Here is a 26,531-nt window from a genome sequence, read left to right as displayed (position 1 = left end):
ACTTATTTCTTGGGGAATAATGAAAAACATTCAAATTACTCTATTTTTCAAAGATTTGACAGCTCAACATATCAATATTGAAATCTAAATTATGCTCATCTTATATTAACAAAAAAAAAAAACATTCACATTAAAATAAAAAGTTGTTTGAATGCAAATGAAAATCCTGATACAAGAACATATTTCACGTTATTTCTAAATTCTGGAAAAGTCATTAGATGTAAAAATATTGACAATTTTTTAAGAATAAAATTCTTTAAAGGCTTAGACATTTAATAAATTTGAAATAAAACTAAAATAAACTTTATATAGATCTTTAATTGATTAACAAAATTTTGTTTTTAAATAGTTATAGATATAAAATTTTAATTATTTTTTAAATATCAATTCTTTTTAAAACTGACTTTTTGTTAAACATTACACTATTTAATTGAAAATTTGAAACAAATAATATCAAAATAATTGAGATATGCATTGAGGAGATGCTTTATTAAAATAAATCATGTCATATTTAATTAAGTAGAGGATATAATTTTATTAAATACGGTAAGTAAACATGAAAAAAGATAAGGCATAAGCTCAAAATGTTATGCCAAGTGATGTTTGGAAAAAAAAGGCTATAGGTTAAGATCATGTTTATTAATATTGTATTCAAGCTTAGAAACTAGCCATTAAAAATACTTGTAAAACACTCTTTTAAACCGAAAATGTTCAATAAGGAACTCGACAAAATTTGTGAAGCATAATAACAGCGTTCAGAAGCACACTAGAATTTTAAGAAATAAAAGAAAGTCAAGGAACATATATACAAATCAGAAACACTTCCTACGAAATTTTACTTCTTATATATTAAGATGAGAGTGCAAAATTAAATCATGCTGGCTTTCAAGAATGAGCTTGAAATTTGACTCCAGCCTTGCATTAATTGCCCCAATAATATGAACTCCAATATCTGAGTGACCAAAAACTTCATAGCATATGCAAAGAAGCAGGTCCAAACACAACGACTCATTGTTGACTCAGTCATCACTAGTTGACAAGAAAAACTTCATCAGTGCTCAATAAAAAGCATTAAGATCGTATTTGAAATACAAGCAGCAACCCTAGATTCAATGTTCCGAAACAGTCACATATGGTAGCACTTGAACAAACGCAGTTTGGAAGTGGACATATGTTCGGATCATAAACGTGGGAAAGAAACTTATTACACAACTTAAGCAATTAATGCCACCAAAGGAAATCAATTGACTGTAACAACAGTTGGATTGTCAATCCAAGTGATATAATCAAGTGACATGTCAGGTAAAACACTCAAATAATACTTTCCTTTCATCTTTATTTCACTTAGCAACTTAATTCTTGTATGAGAGCAGGTATTCATTTTATTACTACCACTGGCTACTCAAACTAAAACAAAAATACACCTACTACATTGTGTGTAAAGAACCTAAGCAGAAAAATGGCTTAAAGTTGGGGATGAAATATACAATATTGATGGATCAAGGATTCATAGATGATACTGAGTTTTCTATGAATCCAACAACTGCTTATGAAAAATATGGTTTGAGAAAACAAACAGTCGTCTAATGCTTGCATTTTAAAAGAGTATAATTAAGATTTTTCCAAGGATTCAGCAACAGTTTACCGCTAACCTTTCAATGCAACAGCATTCGATGATAAACAGAATAATTCGATGATGAAGATCACTGAAGATGGAAACTCCCAGACCTATTAAAGTTAAACATGTATTGCATTTAACATCATAGACATTAGAAGCCAGAGGAAGCGGTCAACAATAAAACTAAAAGGACCAACTTAGATTTCCTCATTGCATATATTACCATCATGGCAACAAGAAAAATCTTGAAGTAACTTGAAATCATTAGTATGAGCAAAAGGTCAATGCCCCTGCATACATGGATAATTTAAGCTGAAGTGATCATGATGGTCCAGAAACACCAAACTGACATGATAGAATTATAGAAATTTAACAGAAAAAAAAAAAAAAAACTAATGCTTCCATAACAATACAACGAGAAGAAAAAGTGTCCCAAAATCTATCATGCATTATCTTTTCTCATCCCATTCATTACAAGGTTTAAAAGTTGCAACTTGATTGCTTATCATTAGGTCTATCAACTTATGGCGGCCATCTAGGGCATTAGTATAGAATGCTAGTCCATTACAAGTCAGTCACAGCAATAAAGCCACAGCTGTCCTAAGGCTAATTCAGCTGTAACCTACATAGCACAAATTCTGACATGAACACTGGACACAGACACCTCTCAACACATGTAGTCTCCAAAATGTAGGATACCCGGACATAGATTTATATATTAAATCATTATGAATTATTTAACTTAATAACCAACATTTTCATATTCAAAATCATCTATAAATTAGGTTAGTCAAATATAATAATCTACAAATATTGTCACTTAATACAAAAATAAATTTAATCCATCTATCTAATATCCAAAAAGTTAAAAGTAGTGATCATATAATATTTGTTTTTTATTTCTATAATCATAGTAAAAACTTATGCAATAAGTTTATAAGTTTATGACTTTTAGAAAGTCATTGTATTTGTTCTTATTAACATTGTATTTCAACCATGTCTAAATTTTGTAAGCATAAGCAACAAAAATATATCTTCCAAACTGGACACTTCACATGTGTCGTAGGAGTGTCATACGCGTGTTGGTGTCTAGTACTTGTCGGACACGGACACACCATTTGTGAGGCATGTCTGAGCTTCCTACCATTTTCAGTCACTACATAAGCTAAATTTGTACTCTTGCAAGTTAAAGCAATGAGTTTCTTCTTTTTACCAAATTACTTAACTTTTCTAAATCTCTCTCTCAAACTTTAACAATATATCATGTAAAAATATTTCTAAACTCATACTCATTTTTGTAACAATAGAAATAAGGAACTCATTTTATATAATCTAAGAATGTTGAAATAAGGAATTGATGGCATATAATAAAAAAAATTCTAGATTATATATGTATTATTAGGAACATTTTTATTTATTCCCATATCATATCTTTGTTATTAAAGAATGTAAAATCTCCCCAATTTATTATATTAATTCCTTTTTTTCTCAATATAAATAAAGCACCTGTGTTGTATCAGAAACACACTATTTCATCTCAATGTTTTTTTCTTCTCTAGACTTCTGAATACAATATTGGAATCTATCATAACGAGTTTTGTTGAGTATAGTGTATTACTAGCTATTAGATAACTATTGGATCACTCACAAATATCTAGTTTCACACTTAAGATATTCATTCTTCAATGTGACGTTTGTTGAAAATCTCAGATCATCTAGAGATATGACTAAATTATAATACATAGGTGGATGCAAACTTAGGGCCGACTCGCATGGTATGTGTTGAAAGTGTCCCATATCGACTAGAGATAAGGCCACTTCACAATATATAAGTGGGGTGTAATTCTCATCTCACAAGCCGGTTTTGTGGGGTTCAGTTAGACTTAAATTCCACTTCTAACATGGTATCAGAGCCAAATTAGAACCTATCCTAGCGAACTTTCTTGGATATTTTGTTCCACTAACGGACCACCCACCCCACTTCTAACATAATGTGATTCAAGTCAGGTCAGGCTTCAAAAACAAGCCAAAATAAGTATAGCCAATTTGGCCCAATGCCCATATGGGCCAAGGCCGGGATGGCCCACAGGCTAATACACTGTCCAATTTATTCTTCTATTTTAAGTTCTTAATTCTTATGAACCCATATGAAAGAAATAAATCCTTAGGGAGCTATAATGGGCGAGTTAATAACTTGAAACTAGAATTGGTTGTGTTATATTTGGGGAGTTAAAATCTTGAAGAAACATCTTAACTATATGAATCTTTACATGTTTTAATTACACATGTTATGGACGTTGGAGATATTAACAAAATTGTTTTAAGCAATATTTAGACTAAGAGGCATGTTGCATCTATTAAACTTCAGATTTTTGGCCAACGATATATCATGATTTTAGTTATGGACAAATAGTAATCTTTTTAATTGTCAATTAGGCCAAAAATGAGATGTTAGTGTGTCGGCCTAATATAGGCCAAGGTAGGAAAAACATTATGGCCCATTTTAAATATAAGTCAGGCTGGGTGGTCAATTTTTTTTAACTCGGGTGTAAGCCTAGGTCAGGTTGGGACAGATAGCCTATTTTGGTAATGCAAACCTCAACTTACAAGTCAATATTGTAATGTTCAGTGAAGCTTAAAGTCCACCTTCTAATAGTCAAAATAGGCAAGACCCTAGAAGCAATTATCCTTATCATATATAAAAACACACAAAATGTCTTTAATTTATAATTGTGATAGACTCGGGGACAGTTTTGTTACTAAATCTTTCTTTCAATTGCTAAAATAACAAACATATTTTTACTTTTTCCTGTATTACTAATTGTCCTTTCTTCATCACAAGGTATGGCAAATAAATAAAAAATATATACCTGGAGATGGTGATTGATACATGAAAAAATATCTTAATCATAAAGAAGAAAGTTAAAAGAAACATAAAGTTCCCAAATAAAACATCCACCAGCACCTGACAATTGAAAGCCACAAAACATTCATCATAATTGATATAAAAATCCAGACTAAGTAATTTGAGAAAAAGGGTGATTTTAATATAGATGTCTGAACCTTCGAGCATATTGATAATAATGAAGAGAAGCTCATTGATGAACCCGTTTTTCCCTTGCCACTTTCCAAGATCAAACATCTGTCTTCAACAAACAATGAAGTCCTCCTATGTGATACACGGTTTCGTAAAAGAAAACCAAAAGCTAGAATATATGATTTTATACTGCCTAAGCATTAAAAAGAATGATGTCTGCAAAAGAATGCATACGAGCTTCAAAGAGAAGAAAAACGACAGCCAATTTCCAGAGTAGTCCCTGCAAAGTCATGGAAAGTATCAGCTTGTTAGTGTTGTAAGGTAAAAATTAACAGAGTATGGAGTACAAGTAAAAGAATAATGATGAATTGGATCTCAATATTCTGAGCATTACACATGCCACACGTTAAAATGAATTTTATCAGTGTTTATTCTGTGAACGTTCATTCAGAAAATGCACTCTTACATAGAACCATGCATATTATTCAAGTTCTACCTGATTATAAAACCAAAAGAAATATCTTGTCTGCATTAATCAGGCAAAAATGCAAGTAGCAACTGAAGCATATTAATTTATTTATTTGACTATCCAAAATCTAATGATGAGATATTCTTAATATAAAGATTAGGCTTCTCCAAAAGTAACAATGTAAATACTGTTGGAGATTCCAAATATAGTTCAAAACTAAAATGCTTCACGTTTGTTATTATCAGACAATAAAATTACGACTGCATAATAAAGCAATACTAATGTCAGCAGCAATGCTAACCGGAATAATTTGATTGCCAATATGTAAAAAAATAATAATCACAATTGCACTATTCAGAACAGCAAAAATAAATTTAGTGCTCATTAATAAACATAAAAAAACAAGACTCATGCAATAACAGCAGGAGGGATAATGGAGGAGCTCAACCATACCTGAAACTTCATTGTTTTTTGATTGATGACATTGTGGAGGAGATGTCTATAGGCCTTGGGCTTGTGAAGTATCAAATCTATTACCAAAATCTACAAAGGGGAAGGGGAAACAGAGTCATCTCAAGAAAAAAACTACGGGTCCGCTTGGCAAGAGGGAAAGAAATAGGGCAGATGCAAATAGAAGTGGATGAAAATAAGTGAGAATAAAGTGGATTTTATGGGTGTTTTGTTTGAGAGAAATAGGAAAGACACAAATAAAAAAAAAAAAAGTTTGTAAATCATTTTCAGAGAAAGACAATCCATTGCCACCTTCATAAACAACGAGAAAGAAAATAGATTATAGGCAGCTGAAAATGAACCGATTTTATAGTGTGACAATCTATTGTAGACATATGAAAATCGTTCCACGACAATCAATTGAGTTTGCTTTGAAACTGTTACTGTTGAATTTTCAAATAGTTGAGCAAAGAAATAAAAAGGTATTATTCTCCTTATTTCTACGCTGCCAAATGATTGCAGATTTAAAATCTCCACTCTTTTTCTCTGTCCTCCCTTCTCTCGTCCCACCATTTCCACCATACCAGACAGACTGTTAAGACGTTTTAACTCATAAATCAGTGGCAAAGGGAGTACTAGGCACCATGATTTCACATTCAATATATTCGTCTGCCACAGCCCTGCAATTCTTCTACGACACAAAAAGGGTCCGAAAATCAGTTCACGAATTGGGTAATTCAAGACACAATAGAATGAATAATCATGAATTTCATCTTATTCAGTAAAAAGAAAAAGACCTACGCATTTCATCAAGCGAATGTTGCCTGGAGAATACTGCACGTAAAGCGTTTTGACAGGGCACCCGCACTGAATGCATTTGTAATCCATTGGTGATGAATTTATAGTTTAGATTTTATCAAAACAGCACCTTCATGACAGTCAGCATCCGGAAACACACCGAAGTTCTACAAACAGAGACAAAGGAACCTCAGGTGCCAAACCCGATAAGAACATAAAGAAAGAAAATATATTAAAATTTAAAAGTTAGGGTGACGCATTTTCTTTCAAGGAAGGTTAATCAAGTTGCAAATGAACTCAGAACAGCAAAAGAAAAAAAATGCATGCGCAAGGTCAAAAACACCAACAAAATTGAAAAGCCAATATGATAATAAAAACATGAGGAATAGAAAAAAAAAAAACAAAGAGAAATTGCAAGCAGATTTTATCATCTAGCATTGAAGGTGGAAGTCCTCTGCACTATCTACGGCAATGCAACCATTAAAAAGAAAATGGAGCAGAGTGCAAGATTTATCCTTCAATCAAAGAGACAACGAAGCTTACAAAATTACCTCAAATAAGCATAAATCAATTCAAACTGTGTCACAGATGGCGAAGTGGTGCAGTTCTGAACCCGCAAATTTGTTGGGTGCTAGCAATTCTAAAGTCTCTCTCCTCTGATTTTCAAAAATGGACTGGGCCTGTTTTGGGCTTTTAATAATTTTAATAGTTTCCTCATTGGTGTTTGTTAACTTTACTCCCCAAACTTGTAATTTCTTTTATCATGATAGAAACTTATTTATTTTGTAAACAATACACAACAAAGATGTAATTTTGTCAGGTAATAACTGGTGTGAGCGGTTGTGACATCGCATTACTTAAAAATACTTTTTTTTTTCTCTTATTGGAAAGTCACATAGCCTAATAATGCAATGAAAATACATTTTTGTTGTGCTTTGAAATGTCCAATGAGAGACAATAAATAGATACAAACACTTGTCATTTGAACAGATTCTACACACATTTTTATAATTTTTCTAAATTTAGGTTAATTAAACAGTTTTAATTATAAAATAATTAATTAAAACTTAAAACTACAACTTTTACTAAACATAAAATATATTTTTTATTTTTTATTTAGTTTATTGTTATTTGTGTATTTTTTATTTAAATAAAATTAATAAATTGATATATAATTTAATTAACATGTATGTAAAAATAAAAATTGTCAAAAATGATGTAATAGATTATTTACAATTGATAAAACTCGGTAGATGGTCATGGATATTAAAATGGTTGATGGACTACACGAATCATCTTAAAATAGTTACTATTTATTTTCATTTAAAAATATCACATGCTTCTATGTAGGATGTCAACGGGGCGGATAGGGATAGTAGCTCCTCGTACCCTATCCACTGGTTAAATATTCATCTTGTACCCGTACTATATTCGTCGGGTATCCGTTATGCGGGTACTTACCAATTTTATTTTATATTCGCGGGTGTCCAAGGATACCCGCGAATATTTACAAAATTATTTACAAAACAAATATTTAATCATAAATTCAAATAAAATAAAATAAAATACATCACTGTCATAAATATAAATATATATATATATATATAAGGGTATTTTGGTGAATTAAAGTTTAACAGATACGGGTATCCACGAGTACGGATATTATGATACTCGTACCTGTCCCGTTAACATGCGGGTATAAAAAATATTCGTACCCACGGATAGCAGGTATCCATTTTTAATATCCATTTCCTATCCGTTGCGAGTTTTATCCGCAAATACCTACGAGTACGAATTTTTTTGACATCCCTACTTCTATGTTTTGTTATTTGACTGATAACAATGAAAATATATCACTTCTAACTGGTCAAGGGGATTTAGGTCATTTTATTGAGCATGGTGCATGGGTTATTCTAAACTATCTAATATATATATATATATATATATATATATATATATATTCATACAAAAATTGTAACAACTCATTTTTTACATAAGTGGAAAACAAGCCTTGGTAGTAATATTTTTTGTTAAAGTCTAGGCATAAAACCACTTAAAGCTACTTTATCTTAATCAGTTTTAATTTACAATCAGTTCATAAAATATAAAATCAAGCATACGAATATTTACTTACAATAATATTAACTAGTGTTTTAGTATCATGTTAAGTGATGCCACGCAAATTTAAACACCCACAAGAACTAGATGTATACAAAAAATGTTAAGCCAAGGAGAAATCCTAATTTTTTTTAATATATTTTAAACCGTATCCTAAATCAAAATTTGACAAGATATCTTTGTACATCCAGCGCATCTTGCGGAGACATGATAAGATCTGATGTAATGTTTAACAATTAATTGTGATCTAAGCAGCAATCAAGTTCTTATCCAATTGCCTGGTGGATAATGATCAAAAGAGAAGGGGCCTGGAAATGATAGACTAGAAATAATATATCAGCATTCGGGTTTTCGCGTATGTATTTCAACTTGTAGCCAATTTCTTCACACCACAAGAAAAAATTTGCATATTTGAGAATAATGAAAAGAAAAGTACAATGGTAAAATCATTCGAAGATTGCTTATGGTAAAATCATTGGAGGAACAAATCCTAATATTGAAAAACCCAAATCATGCCTCTCCATCTGCTAAAACCCGTAATTTTTTAATATCTAATCGTAGCTCCAAACGCCATTCTGGAAGAAGCGCAAGAGTGTAACACTATAATCCTCCCCCTTTCATAACAGCATTGGTTTTACCTGGAAAACTTGAACAAGACTTCAATCTTCTTTCCATTACTTCATTGGCAGTGGACCGACTTGGAAAGCTTGAGGCAGAACACAAGTCCAAGAACAACGACAAAAATATAGGGTGCATCCCTTATTGAGGAATGAGGATATGCATAAAGTGGCGAAAGAAGGGTTACATGGGGCTTATGTCTATCCGACTTTTGTGGAGTTGAAATGCTGGGGTTATCCAGCTTCCGCAGCTGCACTGTAAGCCTGCCCAAGTGAAGTATCCCAAACGAGCATCACAATGAACACAGGACAGCTTTCCCTCCAGTGCACCTTCCTCAACTGAGTAACAAGAAATATCAGTAAAAAATTGTCAATTTTCTGCATATTTATGTGTATAATTTTCCAAGAGGCGCAAGAAAAAAGTGTTAACACACTTCAAAATATCAAAGACCATTCTTTATCTATTATACAAAAGTATGGGAACATTCTTCACAAAAAGTGTGGCATAGATTCCCATCTCGTTTGAAAAATAGACATTGTAGTATTGTAGTTGAATGTTTTCTTACCAGCTTTCATCCACCGTAGAGGCTCAATAAATATGGATGAACATTCCGATTCTTTAGATTTGTTGAAAGGGTTGCCACCTCTTCGCTTGTTCCACCCAAAGGCTGTCTCACCCTCACCAGGAACATGATCTATGACATGTTCATGCAATGCAACAAGTCGTCGGCACTTCCTACAGCGATATGTAGGTCTTCGATTATTTTCTACTTTAGTAGTTTCTTCAGCCCCTGAAGAAATTTCGACAGGCATGCCAGGATCTGCACCAAGTTTAGAACTGTCTATCCTCAACCCTGATAAATGATTCTCACCTGAAAAAAACATCCATTTCTTTCCTCAGATTGCATAATTTTTTCCATATTCAAACTAAAACTAGTAAAAAGGATTAATATGAGCACAAAATAAGCGTAATCAAAACACTAAAACAGAAACTACAAGGAATAACTCAACTTGAAAATTAATACAACTAGATAGGATGATGACACATAAGAATGAAGAAATAATGAGAATAAACACTTAACTTTTGTCAAACGTGTTTCTGTACAGAATTTGGGAGATGAAGGAACTCTAAAATCTAGCCCATGATTTTCCTACTTCCTAAAAATGTACTGGGCATGGTGACATGTGAAAATAAAGTAAACAATGCAAGTTGAATCACTCCAGCGATGACATGTGACAAACAAGAGGGTACCATACACACCAAAATGATGCATGATGTAGCTTAGACCCACCCACTATATTCTTTTACTAAGTAGGGTCAAACCAAACATCTCCATTCTCTTCAATACCGCCATGACACTTGTATGAATAATAATAAGTACCAAAATAAGTCGGGGAGAAGAAGTCATACCTAGTGCTTTTAGACGAAAGCGCTTGTATATAGGGCTGGAGTGATCAACCTTGAAACCCATCCCCTCAAACAGTTTCAACTAAGATTTGTGAGAGAGAGGAAAAAACGTCATAATTTTGATTGGTGTTTCGTTAAAAAATAATATCTTCACGACCATACAAAGAGACCTTTAACAGCACACACCTGCTCTAGAAAACCATCATTGGGACAAACATTTTCACAGCTCTGCCTCAACGATTCAAGGGCATCTGAAGTACATAAAAATACATTTAAAAACAGAAGAACATATAAGTCCGAGACACAGACCATTCAACTTCTAAAAATAAGCAATAACTACTCAGCCTATTTTCAAAAAAAATACTTACATCAACTTTTAACAACAATACTGAATTGATGATAATGATGTTAATGCACTATGCACTATAGAAACTAACAATAATATTTAGGTTTAATTATGTATTTGATCTAATACCTACATAAATCTTTATGCCTCATCTCTATGTCTAGAAACTACTTATTTTAGTAATACACTTTTAAACTCGTCTTAATCCCAACAATTTTGGATGACAAAGACTAAAAACGGATTAAATATCATTTGTGTAGTGACTAATACCACCAGTGTTTAGGTGTAGAGACTAAACCATCAAAATGTGAGGGTAAAGCATCAAATTAATAATTAAATATGGTATTTAAAAATAGCTATACATAATTTCTTGAACAAAAAATTTTCAACTCAATTTAATAAACTTGGCAGAATAAACTTATTTTCAAGCTTATTTCACTCAGCTTTTAGGTAAAGCTTATAAACAAACAAACTTTGTATTGAATTATTAGTGTTTATTCAATCGCGCGTCAAATACACGGTATCATAACTTTTTAAGTATTGGTTTCAGTTTCACACCTTCTACAGATAGACGTTCGATTCTCATCAAATAAGCCGTAATAACCGCCGCACTACAAGAACCACCGCAAAATCCATCAAACTCAGAAAAATGATAATAGTAATAAAGAAATCGACAAAATTAAAATCAATCGGCACCTTCTGGAAACTCCGGCGAAACAGTGGACGAGAACGGAACCTTCCTTCCGACCGCGATCAATGAAATCGATGCAAACTTCCAGGTAATCCAACAAGTTCTCGTTCTCGGTATCTCGGAGAGGCACGGCCATCCTCACGAGCTTCAGGTCGCGACCGGCGTACTCGAGCGAGTAAAGAAGCTTATCCGACGCGAGCGCCGATTTGGCGGCGCCAGCCCCGGCGTCCGCCACGTGGACTTTGGTGATTTCCTTGGCAGGGATGGAGATGCTGGGACGCCATTCAGAGAAGAAGGAGATGGAGGCGGAACTGAGTACGGAGAGAATGTGCGTGACGCTGTGAACGGTGTCGTTTTGAAGAATCCTCGCCGCGTCGCCGATGTTGCCGATCGAGAGGTTCTCTCGTACCGTGTAAGGCATCACAGTGAATCGAAATCGAAATCCAAATTCAAATTCAAATTTAAATTCGATTGCGTTAGGAAACTGGACTTTGTGTATGAGAAACTCAAGAGAAGTGCGAAATTAGGGAATCGAAGGAAGACGAGTAAAAGGTTGGGACGATTGGAATAAATAAATAGTGACGGCCAAGTGGGCCCCGCATGTCTTTATTCACAAGGGCTATTATGGTCAATTACTGCTTATCCATCAGTTTGTTCATATTTTTGCGGGAAGATGGCAAGTGATCTAAATTTAGTTGAATTTAATTTAATAAAATTTTGAATTAATTTTTTAAGCTTTCAAAATTATAATTTAGCATCATTTTATTTTGATGGAAAGGAAATACAGACAAAAATATAAACTAAGTCAATGCGTCTAAATTAAGAAAGTCATGGTCCCTAACTTGGAAGAGTATACGAAAATATTAAATTTTACGATAAATAAATAAAGGAGATGAACTCCATATATATATATATATATATATATATATATATATATATATATATATATATATAAACAAACGGAGACTTACGTTTTAGAATACAAAATAGATTTGATATAGTAAATTTAATTTGAAGGGAGTGGAATACATATAAATTTAAATTTAGGAAGGAAATTCAAAACATTTTTTATGTCAGGTCTTATCGAAAAAGTTTCATTAGAGAGATACAACACCAAATCGACCACACTGTACTCATTTGAATAAGTTTTAACAATCAGCTCTGATACCACTTGTTAGCTTTTATAAAGACATTGATGACACCACTCTCAACCCAAAACCTTAAGACAATGAGTTTATGAATTTTTGTTTTATATGTGATTCTAGTTTCTCATTTATAGTCAACATGGATTTAGACTTACATTGATCCCTAAAATTTAATATCACTTATACTTAAAATTAGAGAAAACGTTATATTATATATATTTTAATTAAAACATTGATATAACACCAATTTAAGTTAAGAAATTTTACTGTTAATATATAACGGTTTGAAAATTTAAATACGAAAACACCGAATCATATTTGAATAATTAAAATTATAATTCAAATTTATGGTTTGTGAGAAGTAAATTTTAGAATATGATTTTATCAAAGTTTATCGTCAGTTAAAAGACTAAGATGGGGTGGAGCTACTGACATTGTTATTATTTAACTCTAGCATTGGATTTAAATTTTAATTATGTATTAATGCTAAATATGTAAACACAACATATATTATTTTCTATTATAATTAATATAGTTAATTAACATTCTTAATTATATTATTGATATTTGATTCCTATCTATGTGAATAAAAAACTTAGCAAGAAAATATAATTTTATTTTATTATTTTATGCAATGAAAATAACTACTATAAAGATAAGAATAGTAATATGAATTGGTCTATTCTCGTCTAGTTCCGTATAAAAAATATTAGTTTTTCTAACGTTAGGCCAGTTGCAGGAAAGGAAATAAAAATGAATAAGTTGCTTAAAAGAAACACTACAATATTTTGTATTGATATTGCTGAATTTTAAGAATTTAAGTTAATATAAACTGGACCAGTTTTTTATTGACCTGTGAAACAGAAATCATCGAACTAAAATATTAAATCCACCTCACGATTTTTTTTTTCGAATTGACCCATCCTAGTATTATTCCTAAATATACACATTTTATACATATATATATATATATATATATATATATATACTTTATTCAAATGATTTTTTTTTTGCGTCATCAGAATTATGTTAAAGGTAATATAAATATTTATAATATCACGAAGGTCCATGTCATTTATGGTACATTTAATTTGATGATAAAAAATAAAAACTAAATACATTAATTGTAAGTTGAATTGTGAAGTCTAAACCAGTGAGTTAGGTTCCATTTTTCGAAATTCTTGGCTGTAATGAAAATCATGCCTTCAAGTTTCACTGATTATAATAAGCTGAATTTTAAAGTCTTAATGACACATAATGAAATCAAATCTATTGACTCATATTGTCTGATCTAATTAAATGTTGACATGGGATTAAAATGACACTTTTAAACACTTAAGTTACCTATAATGTCAATCCTTTATGTATATAAAGGTTATGTTACAACTTTGACGCATGTAAAATTTATGTAAAAGATAAGTGCTTTATTTTATTATTTAGAAGATAAAAATGTCATTGATAATTTATTTGATATTAAAATGTAATTAAGTAATAAAATAATTATATTTAATATTACTAAAATTAAAATATAATTAAATATAAAAATTAATAAAAAAAAATATTGGTTGTTTTTTAATACAAACAATATTACATTAATTATTTTTTATCTTTTTATTAGAAAACAAATAATCTTTCATTTCTTGTTAATTTTAGTTTTTTTAGGTCTAATTATATTTTAATTTTTAGTAAAATTAAAATATAGATACTTTATTATTTAATTAATTTTTTAAATTTTTTTTAGTACGTAACAAATATATTATCAATTACAGCTATATAATATTTATGGACAATTTTGTCTTCTCAACAAAATAAGTCTATTAATATTTATTAAGGTTATATAATTCATTTAATAGTGTAGTTACCTATGAACTTTTACAGAACTCAATTTTTATTAATTACACCTTCAACAAAGTCTCCTAAATCTTACGATACTAATTAAAAATAATTAATATGCATTGAATCTTATAAAAAATCAGAATTAACTCTAATTTATGACCGTTCTTGTTTCCCAAGAACACTGCCTCTACATAGTTTTCTTGGGTACCTTCATCAAAGGTTATCTGATTCTCTCGAAAATTGTACACTTGCACTCTTCGTCAAAGCCTCTCCAACTGAGGTATATAAGCATCTTGTTGTAAGAATTTGGCTTCCAATTCTACACCCCTTTAAGATAATCTTGCATGCAATCTTATTTCTTCAAAACTCTTCGGTAGTTGAATATCTGCAACTATGGTTTTCTCCAAAGCCTCCATTCTTAATTTCATGATTCTTGTAGTGACCGTGTGCAATAAACCACAGAGTTCAAATTGAGCTCTGATACCAGCTTATAGAAACCTATTTGATACTTCAAGTGCCATCTAGTTTGAACTTTCATTTGAACAATCTACCTCTAAATTTCATAAATTCAATAAATACATTGAATAAATATATTAATTTGTAAAAGTTGACTGAAACTGTGTAACTAACATTAAACATCATTAAATGTATCTAAATGTTTTTATCTAAATGTTTTTAAGGTATTTTATAAATTCTTAAGACAACTTCTATGCCTACTACTATTTTGGCTCTAAACTAGTCTTATCCCTTTATTGCTTTTTTAACACTAAAACTCTTCTCGCCAGCTCATGAGACTCGTCAAGATGTGTTCATGCAACATAATCGGTCGTTGTTTGGTGCTTGTTAACTAACTCACCTTACTAGCTTACGTAAGTGCTTTGAAACTGTAGCTTTTTAATATTGTTAAGTTAAGATAATTATATTCATTCATTTTTAAAGTTTGAGAATCAAAATGTATCAAAATTAAAATTGAATTTCGATCTCACATAAAAATATTGAGACTAAAAATATATTTAACCCTTAAAATAAATCTCATAATAAATTAATTATATAATATGTTTTCATCTAACATATTCATTTATAAAAATTTATTGCATCCAATCAATTACGACAACCAATTATATCTATTAAAATAATCTATAAATTCTTCAACACACATTTAATGTTGTTCTGTAATTAAAATTATAATATTTCCTTTAGCTGTCTATTCTATTTAATTTAGTTATACTCATCCATAATATATAATATAGTTTTGAAAATTCTCATCTGGTAATAGCTCAATCTTCTTTCTCGGTGCATGGGTGCGTGGCCTCTCTTATCTATATGCACTTACTAATAATAACTTGAAAACTCCACATTTAGAATAATTCCACCTAATGACATTCGCAACGTGGAGTTATACTGAGAGTCGTAAATTTGTATTTTAAAACACTTTCATTGAAACTTGTTGATGTGATGTAAGAAGTTCATAAATTTAAGATAATTATGTGTCATGGAAATAAAAATTTAATAGAATTTGTTAAGTTTATTAATCTCTTCCTTTAAGTATGATATTATTTTTCATTAGATCATATAGTGGTATTAAAATAATATATAAATATAATAATTGAATTAATTTTAAATTTTAAAAATTTAAGTGTTAATAAATATTATTAAAGTTTGAGTCTTGTACAATTTACATTTTAGAATAAAAGTTGCAAAAATATTTTTAAAAATTTGTAGTGCAATTAGATACACATAAATTAAAATATAGTCATATAATATGACCCCGTAGAGATCACTTAAGGTCAACATTATCATTCCTTTATTGAATTGATGTATATAATAGAGTTCAATTTATGTGCTCCATTGTTTCTTTATTACACATTACATCATGACTCTAAACTCTAAAAATAACTAAAACAGCCTCACATTAGTTGATCATCGTGGTCAGTGATATATTAAATTTAATCTTATATAAGTATTAATTTATATTTTTAATTTTGTAAGTTGATTTTAAATTTTAAATTTTGGTTTAAAGTAATTTTATTTAATTTTTACATTAGATATAAATTAATAAGTCTAATATTAAACGTTACTGCTAATTAATTTTTTTTAGAATAAAAGTGTCTAGACACATATCACTTTATTGTAAAATTAATTTCGTAAATGCCTAGTCTAACATTCAGTAAATTAATACAAGGAAGTCTACTTGGGGAAGAATTTAAAAAAGGAGGACCAACAAAGAATTGTTTATTTGTTTAGATCAAAGGAGAGGAAACACACTTTTGGTGAGATCCATTTCAAATATTGAGTAAATTATACTACCCATTTCAAGGATAAAATCACAAAATTTCGCTACTTTTTTTTTATCGCTAATTAACTTCCACTACTATACTAGTTCAAAAATATTACATTCTTGTTATTTATATATTATATTACCTCCTTTATTCTTTGAAAAATAAACAAAAATATTCACTGGTTTTTTTATGTTAAATAATGTTTTCAAATGTATAAAATAAAAATTGTGTTAAAAGGTGAATTTTAAGTTTAATTCAATGTCTCTATATACATATCGATGAGACTAGATTTTAATTAGTGGTCCGATAGGGGCCTAGTGGATGACAAGATAGGCCTAACAAATAACAAATTTCGCTAAGATAGGTTCAAATTCATGACCTTGAAACCATGTTAAGAAGTGAACTTTTAAGTTTAACTCAATCAAACAAAATCACTTTATAATGTAAGGTTTGCTTTGCACTCACTTTTATAAACTCACTTTATCTCTAGTCGATGTAGGAGGTTTGCACTCACTTATATACTACAAATTCATTTTATCTCTAGTCGATGTAGAATTTTCAACATTGTGATATCGATAATACTAATACTAATTCACTGGTTTTAAAAATGATTCATCTCTTTAAAAAAACCAGGTAGATCACTTATAACAAATATCTTTTAATTTTTGTTTTCATCACAATAGTAAAACTAAGGTATTAACTTAAAGGGAAAAAAACTTAAGGAATTTTAATCCACTCAAACCATTAACATTAATGAGAATTTTCAGTGGAAATGGTTTTGGCTTATCATTAATCCAAATGAACAAAGTTGAGAATCATGGAACCAATTAATTTGCTTAAACTTTGACATAACTATGCAATTGCCAAGAAATTTGAAGTTTCTTGCGAAGATAGTGGTCGTAATTTTATATACGGGAGGAGACACAAAATATCATGTCCTATCATTTAGCAAATTATATATATATATATATATATATATATATATATATATATATATATATATATATATATATATATATATATATATATATACTTGTTTGGTGTCAACCAAATTGCAGATACCTCTCTTGGCCAATAATGGGAGGACAAAAGAGTTGGAGGCAATGAAAAAGTCAAGATACTTGCTATGGTACGTGAATGTAAGCTTCATGCACCAATCTTTTTCTCATGAGAATTATATCAAGAAGGGATAAACCTACCTCATACCATGTACCCATCTGGGTCCCAAAGACATGTTACTTCTCCATTTAATAAAATTTAATTAAAATATTATAAGTAATTGTTAATTTCTATTGATATTAAAAATTTAAAGTGATAGTTTTTCATTGTACAAATAAATTTTGTATATATCATTACGTTTCAATTCAAAATCTTGATCAACTGTACGATTGATCTTCAAAATAATATTTTTGTAATTGTTCTTGATTAATCTCAAAAATGAATTGTGCAGGTTTATGAATGTTGGGATCCAAGTGTGAGTTTAAGTTTCACATTGAGTAAAAATGAAAAAGTTGAACATCATATAAGAATTGAGACTCATAAATCTATCGCTTATGTGTTGATCCCTTATGTGTTAATTGGACTCATGTCTTATTGATGTTGTATCTCCCAGTGATCCTCTCTAGAAAGACCCAACAATGAAAAACTTGAAATTTGAAAATTAAATTTATGCACTTACTAAAATAGAGAAAGAGACTTGAGACTTCAAGATACTAAATTCTATGATCAAGTTTATTTTCTAAACAATCAAAACCATATTTTATTGATTAAGTTATTATTTTTTATATATTTATCTTCATTAGTGTATCATTTTTTATTTCATATATATATATATATATATATATATATATATATATATATATAACTAGAAAATATGAATCGGATTATTCAAAATTTCATAAAAAAAAAGAAGAATTGATATTTTAATTGCATTACAAAGAGATATGGATAAATTACAAAAATAAATAAGAAAAATAATTAGAAATTACATGTGTGATTTATGTGAAAGCAACACTAAAGAAAAAGAGATAGTTAGTGATTAAAATTTATGTAATTTTATATTTATGTTTGATTATTAACGTGTGCATACCAATATAATAATAAATATATGTCATCTCTTTTCTTGAATTGAAATTCCATCCACAACAATATAATTTAGAATTAATATTTATACTACTTGTAATTATTAAAGGAAATTTAAGCATGTAAGTCATATAATGTTTTACATGCATATAAATTGTTTTTCATATATTGAAGTTATACCTAATAAAATTACAACTATTGATAGTCATCGCCATATAATTTTATCATCATATTATTTCATCGTCATATTATTTCTGTGCAAAGGAAAAGTTAGACTTTACATGAGGTTAGAGTAATAAAAACGTGTAACCCAATGAAAAAATTAACATCAGGAATAATATGATATGTTCTCAAAACAAATGTATCTTCTAGAAAAGTAATTATCATGTTTTCAAATTCTTATTTTCTTCATATTTGTTTGACTCAAATGATTAATTTGTTCAAATTATATGGTATGATGACAATATGAAGAACTTGAAGAAGAAAAATAACGTTTGAAATTTTCGCCTTATCCACACCATAAATTTCCTCTTTTTTGTCTATTTCTCTAACAACAATTATTTGGGTCTGAAAAACACTTGTGCATCACCTTTAACATTATTGTGTGCCTTCTTAAAATTATTCCAAAATGTTTGAGTGATATATGCATTTTATTTTTGAGTAAAAAAATTAGTTGAGTTTGTAATTTAAATGAAAACATATCATTAAATTGTATTTTATTGCATATACATAGCAGTCGAGAAGCCTTTAGAGACATATGTTTCTATCTTTTAATTTGTTTTGAATTTTTTTATAATAAACAAAATGATATTAATTAAATTTCAAATAGAATTTATGTATAAAATTATTCTTTAATATAAGTTAAAGAAGTTATCATTTCTCAATAAAATATTTTCTTAAAAATAAAAAAAAAACAGTTGATTAAAAATAGTAGTTTATAACATTTACACGTCTTTGGGGCTTCATCTATAATGTATGAGCAGTTTTCTTATACTCTAAGCGTATAAGAACACATACCATGATTTAAGTACAAGAAATGGTACCTTTTTGTTCAAAAAATTATTTGTATTTTCACATATTTTTATTGAATACTTCCAAATAGCATTAACCTTCGGAATTTTGAGGAAGCTTAAAAGAGCTTGTATTATAAAATAGTAGAGTTAAAAGATTGTGCGAAAATGCTTGAGAAATAAGGAGATAACGTTGCCTTTATAAAGAATAGTTGGTATACGTCATAAAAATCTTATATTTTTGACCAAGAATTAAACGAGAATTTAAATATGTAAAATGAATCATTCCATTTATAATTAAATATAAAGGTTATATAAGAAAAATATTTTACTACCCTCTAAGATTTATTTAATTATATGGAATAATTTATTCAATCGTATTGATATAAATCAGTTATAAATTCTTTATGGTCCTAACTTAAAATATAAAAATTAATGTTTAAGTAGAAACCATTAAACCAAAGTATATTTTTTAAAGTTATAAAAGACCGTGTTTAAAATCTAAATAAACTTATCCAAATATGAATGAATTATGACTCTAAGTTTTTTTTTTTTTTCTGTATAAATACTGAAAAAGAAAATCTCTTTGCTACCAAATTAATGAATTTATGTATAATGAATATGTGATATGTGAGAAATCAGGAATTGAATTTATGTGATATTCATTCTCATACCAATTATTAGAATTGAGTGTTTATCATTAGATAAAGTTATTAAAACTGATAATCTGATCCAGTCCAGCTTAACCTGCTACGGACTGGTCACTTAGTGAGCCAACCTAACCTGACCAATTTATTAGCGAGCCAACAAAATTTGAACATGTTCTGATTTATCACAAGTTTGTGAGTTAAACGAGTTAACTCACTTAATTAAAAAAAAAATTTCTTCAATATAAAAAAATTTATAATTCTGATTAAAATCTAAATAAACTTCAATAAAGTCCAAATGCAATCTAAAAGGATGTTAAACTCCAACTACAAACCAAAATAACAAAAAATATAAATGTGTTGCCTAAAAAAACAACTTAACCCAACCCAAATACAAAATTCAACATAATAAAAAACACTTGTGTGATTCTTTATTTATGAGTTGGTGAACCGAGTTTCAGGTGGATCGGATAAAAAATTAATCCGTATTAAAATTTTAAAAAAATTTCAACCCAATGCGTAATAGGCCAGTTGGCTCGCGAATTCCGACATATTTTAACAATTCTACCAATAAGACAAATATTATAACTATTAATAAAAAGATAACTTTTTTTACTTACAAATATAACCTTCCAAATGTATAATTTAATTATGATCTGATCACTTAATATCGAGATAATTAATATCAGATACGATAATTAAATTCTGATGTGCCAACTACAAAACAGTATATTTAAAACCCTAAGAAGACTCCTAAGTGAGACCAGTCACTATTTAGATAAAGGAGGTGCTTTGGAATTTGATTCCAACAAGAAATGTGGTGGAAAATATAATAAAAAGCATATACACATGCATATGGTGAGGTCAAAGAATGAAGAACGAGTGTTTACAACAATACAATAATTCAAACACTTTTTTCCATAATTTGGTTTGGAATTGGTGGTGCCAAACAGTTCCAACATGCAGTCACATCTGAAGTTAATATCAGCAGGATTCAGGGGTAACATCGTGTGTGTTACACCTAGAATGTCTGGCCACGTGGATCTCACTTCTTGGAACATTATAAACATCACAACAACTATCCAAACAGGTGGCCATTTCCAGACTACAAAATGTTACTCATCAACCAACACATCACATGCACACATATTATTCAGAGTAACATGTTTTTTTTTTATGACCAACGAAACTAAATATCATTTTTTTTAACCTTTTTTTAATAATAAAATCAACAAGTAATCCTCTATACATAAGAAACTTCTAAATATTCTAATTAGGTTATTGGAGTTGGAAACAGGTGTGGTACTATATTGCATTGCATGGAACAAGCTCCATTTTCTATGGGACACATATGCACCACTCTCACTTCTCATCGTACCCTTATCTTATCTTCTAAGTATTCAAGTTTATTTTAAAGTTTTATCTATTTTTCTTAAATGGTATTTTATACTTTGAAACTTGGTAGCTCCAATTCTTATACTTTTGAATAGAGAAGTAGTAATTAAAGTAGTAGCTTTTGTAAAAGTACGTTGAATGTGTCATCCAGGATAACTTAAACAACCCATTTCAAATTAACTATTACATAATTGTACTTATCTGTTAACATCTACCCTACCCTCATCCTTACATTTTTTTTCTTTTGGATTATTTAAATATATATATTACAATTATCAGATTTAATTTCCATATTATTTTTATGATATTTAAAAAAAATCAAAGTAAATATATATAAACTAGCTTTTCTTAATTTTTTTAAATTGATAATAAAATTTGTTACGCAATTTAGCTATAAATAATATATTAATCATTGTTTAGTATTTAAACTTATATAATTTATTTTTTAAATACTTTTATAAAGTTTTGACTTACTAACTTCATTTGCTTCACATAAAACACGTTAAAATGGTTTTGTATAAGAGCATTTTTTTTTTCTTTCTTTGATTGCGTGCATTAATTTGTTATTAAAGAGACATCATATGTGCACATCTTAATCTTAATGCATAGAGTTATGTAATGCAATTAGTTTCCGCATTAAATCAAATTTTTAAAATTTAATGAGTTCAAATTGTAAACTAAATTATTTATTAAACTAATTTAAGGATTGTAACATATAACTGTTCAAAAACTTAATTAGCAAATAATCTTGCATTAGTGTTTTTTTTTTCTTTTAATAATGAAGAATGTCTTGTAAAATGGATGAGATCATTGTCATACCAAAGGATAAGCATAACTTGTGGTGTTGTTACATGCGCGACTTCTTTCTAAAAATATATTACATTGATTAGTTATTTTGATGTGTTTTATATGTTATCCTTTCTTTTATATACTTCTGAATATTGAGTAACTTTTTTCATAACAATTTATATTAAAGAGGAATATAACAATAAAACATTATTTATAAATTAATACTAATTTATTCATAAAAAGAACTTTATAATTTAGCTACTTTTATTTAACTTCTATATGCATTATAGTTTCATTATAATTTCGTCCAATACATCTAATTTCATACATTTATAAACTTGTGAAGGATCCAACCGTGAACAGTAGCTTGTTTCCTAGCCTCTTTTTCATCGTCTATAGTACATATGTGGATTTGAATAGATCATTATTTAGGAATAATAGAGATCGACGATATTTGATGTTAAAATTTTAAAATTTTTCTTATTCCTAAGTAATAACACTTGGTATCTTAGCATGAGAAAAAGATAAAACAAAAAATGTGTACATCTTTTCAACATCAAAGGAACCAATAAATTTAAAGAAAAGAGAAAACATTATAAAATTAATATTTTTTAACTTCTTTTTTTAACGAACTCATGTCACTCGAGCAATATTAGTTTTAAAGGAGTGAAAATTGATATATTATGTGTTTCGTTCAAGCATGCACTTATAACTTAAATAAGCAAAACTCTAGATAAATAACATCAACACTAAATTTTCTTTACTCAAGTGTGTCATTATCTCTTCTCGATTCTTATAATGCTTTTAAAAAAATTTATGTATTGTTCATCGCTTAAGCAATCATTTGATTCTTGAATGATGATAATTCTAGAGTAGATAATTACTTTGACATTTTCTTTTGTCAAACGTCAAGTCATAATTTGAGTGAGAAACATTGTCATCTAAATAACAATACTCAATGCAAAAAAGATATGTAAATAAATATTACTTAGATTTACTCAATCGACAATTTGACACTCAAACAAGATATGCAAATAAATAAATACAACAACAATTTCATAATCATAGATCTTGTGTACTGAACTTTTTTTAAGATGTTGTGTCTGATGATCGTAAATGATAGCATAAATGTGTCTAATATAGTAGGAGCATTTGATTACTCTATTATATGTTATCTAGTGAACCAGTCGTCCAATATATACATATAATTATGTTAACTAGTTGTTGTCATGTATTTCTAACTAACATGTAATCGTTTTAAAACTCTATGTACAAGTATCATGTACTTCTTGTGAAATTATGAAGAAATATGATATGAGTACTCATCTTTAACATGTTTTAATGTGCTTTTTGTTTGTTATCTTTTGTTGGTGTGATTTGTAATCAATATTGCACTAAGTGTACAACAAACTAGTATTAGAGCCAAATTTTATCTTGATTCATGTTTGTTATTATTTCTTTTAAACAATAGATTGTTTTTTGTTACATATGAAGAAAGGTATATCCCTCACGGTCAATTTTGATGAGTTTAATTCAATTTTGGTGGAACTATAAGATAGAAAAGTCAAGATAGAAGATTAAAACACAACTAACTTTAATAATCTATCTCAATTCTACTAGAACTTTGTGGTTATTTGAATATATAAAATGATTACATTACAGTTAACAAGATTAAATCTAAAATTTACATAAGAGATTTTTATTTCAAAATTCATTGTGTATCATCATCAAGATTGATGGTCTTTAAATAAAGACAAAAAGTCATCAAATAAAAAAATGTTTATACTATGAACAATCAAGATGTTAGAGAAAAAATTGCCAAAAGACTAGGAAAGTTAAATCATGTGACAATTGCAATTCAAAAGGAGAAATTAAAAGGTATGAATATGAAGTTCATATTTTAGAAAAAACGAAATAATAATAATAATTTACTTTATGAAAGAAAGGAGAAATATATAATAAAAGTTAATATGGTATAAAACAGAGTAAACCATTTAATAAATAATATAAATAAACACAAAAATATAAACATAAAAAAATGAAAATTTAGAAACTAAGTATTTTTTTTAAAGTAAAAAAATTAGTAAAAGTATATTTATTAATGTCCATCAATATATAATCAAATAAGATTTTGAAACCATAAACAAATCTAGAATGTCAAATATAATTTAAAAGTATATTAAAAGTTACCAACATTATTTGATGGTAGTGCACTTCACTTCTATCTCTCTATTAAGTTGATAATCTACTACTTTTTACACTCTTTTCATGTTTAATTGGTTAATTTAATTTTTCGGTATGTAAAACTCTACTTGTTGATTTATTACTAGCAGAGTACTATGTTGTTTATATTTTATCCATAAATATTATTTAAAAAAATAATTTAATTATATTCTAACGTTTTATTATAAAAAAAGCCATATAAATGTTTCAACTTCAATAAAACTTTGATGGTAAAATGTAAAAGTAAAATAAAAGTAAAAGTTGTATTTAAATATATGAATTTGTTTTAAAAACTACAAAATATATAAAATTTTATGCAACGAATTTAATATTATTAAAGGGAGGTGTTGAAATATATGATTTTTTAATAAAAAGTAAGAAAGAAGAAATCACATTATAAGAAAATGTTTTATTAGTAACCAATTTTAATTATTAAAAGTTGTTAGTAATTATAGTGACCAATTTTGATACCAATTTACAAAGTAAAAAATTATTAATTACTAAAATAGTCACTATGATAAAAAAAAATATAATTGATCTTTAAAATTAACTATCATGATTCTAACTACAAAAAAGAATAATTGGTTACTAAAAATTAGCTATCTAGGTTTTGACTACCAAAATGACTTAGTTTATAAATTGGTTTTAATTAATTAATTAATGACAAATTTAATAATCAATTAAAATTTTTTATTTATAATAATAAATATTTTATTAATCAATATTTTTTTATTTTTTGAATTGGTATTTAAATTGGTTGAATAACAACTTTTAATCACCAAAATTAATTATTAATGAAGTATTTTCTTTTAATGTCATATGTCAATTGATAAAATAAAAAAAAAACGTAAAAACTAAAATACTAAACCCAACGTCTTCGTTAAAAGTCTTGTTATTGAAACGGAATGTATTTATTTATGTAACTATAATAACCTAACCATTTTTTTAATTTTTTGTTTTAAGAAAATAGCCATTCGTATAAAGAAAAATTACTCGATGGTGATATTCTGAATAGAAAATATGACGAATAGGTTAGGATTTTTTTTTTCAGAAAGCTAAAACAAAACTAATATTTTTTACAAATTCGAGTTAATTTGTAGAAGTTATTTTCTATTAGTTTCTTCAAATTGATTTTTAACTCTCGTTTTAATTTATAAAAAAAAGTGATAATATATTTTATTTAATATTTATCATCTAAAAATTCTTGAAAAAAAATAGTTGCTCCAAAAGACCTGGCTTTCTTCATAAAAACTATTGAACACAACTTCCAAGATAACAAATTTCCTTTAATGGTGCTCTCATTTCTAAATTTTAATTTCCATTAAACGTTGGTTTTAGTCTTCATATTTTTCAAAATACTCAAATTTTGATTCCATACGCTACATATAGAAGACAAAAATTAGAAAATAAAGTTTGAATATTTCTAAAAAATAAAGACTAAGAGTATTAATTTTAAAAATCCGATTATTTTTTAAGTAAGCAAATTTTCCAAAACACTTAGCTCTCTTATATCGAGTATGACCTATTTAAAAGGAATGTTAAAATCACACCATCTGACAAATTCTTTTAATAG

At 28.2% G+C, this 26,531-nt stretch overlaps 2 protein-coding genes across 4 annotated transcripts; both read right to left on the bottom strand.

The window, feature by feature from the left end:
• Positions 1–694: 694 nt before the first annotated feature.
• Positions 695–7,017, bottom strand: LOC114184890 (protein arv1 homolog). 3 transcript variants are annotated; one of them, XM_028072314.1, is made up of 10 exons: positions 6,924–7,017; positions 6,376–6,539; positions 6,218–6,265; positions 5,578–5,667; positions 4,890–4,935; positions 4,682–4,764; positions 4,489–4,583; positions 1,842–1,908; positions 1,653–1,728; positions 695–1,029 (listed from the first exon to the last, which is right to left on the bottom strand). In XM_028072314.1, the coding sequence occupies exons 2-10, from the start codon at positions 6,460–6,462 to the stop codon at positions 869–871; spliced, it is 753 nt and encodes a 250-aa protein (XP_027928115.1). In that variant the 5' UTR covers positions 6,463–6,539; positions 6,924–7,017; the 3' UTR covers positions 695–868. The 3 variants fall into 3 exon arrangements, with proteins under 3 accessions (XP_027928115.1, XP_027928195.1, XP_027928269.1); XM_028072394.1 differs by having other exon boundaries at positions 6,218–6,262; XM_028072468.1 differs by lacking the exon at positions 6,924–7,017 and having other exon boundaries at positions 6,218–6,254; positions 6,376–6,444.
• Positions 7,018–8,805: 1,788 nt separating this feature from the next.
• LOC114164152 (dual specificity protein phosphatase 12-like) lies at positions 8,806–12,108 on the bottom strand. The gene is made up of 6 exons (XM_028048699.1): positions 11,558–12,108; positions 11,420–11,472; positions 10,702–10,766; positions 10,519–10,597; positions 9,674–9,979; positions 8,806–9,446 (listed from the first exon to the last, which is right to left on the bottom strand). The coding sequence occupies exons 1-6, from the start codon at positions 11,971–11,973 to the stop codon at positions 9,292–9,294; spliced, it is 1,074 nt and encodes a 357-aa protein (XP_027904500.1). The 5' UTR covers positions 11,974–12,108; the 3' UTR covers positions 8,806–9,291.
• Positions 12,109–26,531: the final 14,423 nt, after the last annotated feature.

The sequence above is a fragment of the Vigna unguiculata genome, chromosome 1, assembly GCF_004118075.2.
Source record: "Vigna unguiculata cultivar IT97K-499-35 chromosome 1, ASM411807v1, whole genome shotgun sequence".
In the NCBI taxonomy this organism is placed as follows: Eukaryota; Viridiplantae; Streptophyta; class Magnoliopsida; order Fabales; family Fabaceae; genus Vigna; species Vigna unguiculata.
This window is presented reverse-complemented; position numbering and strand designations above follow the sequence as displayed.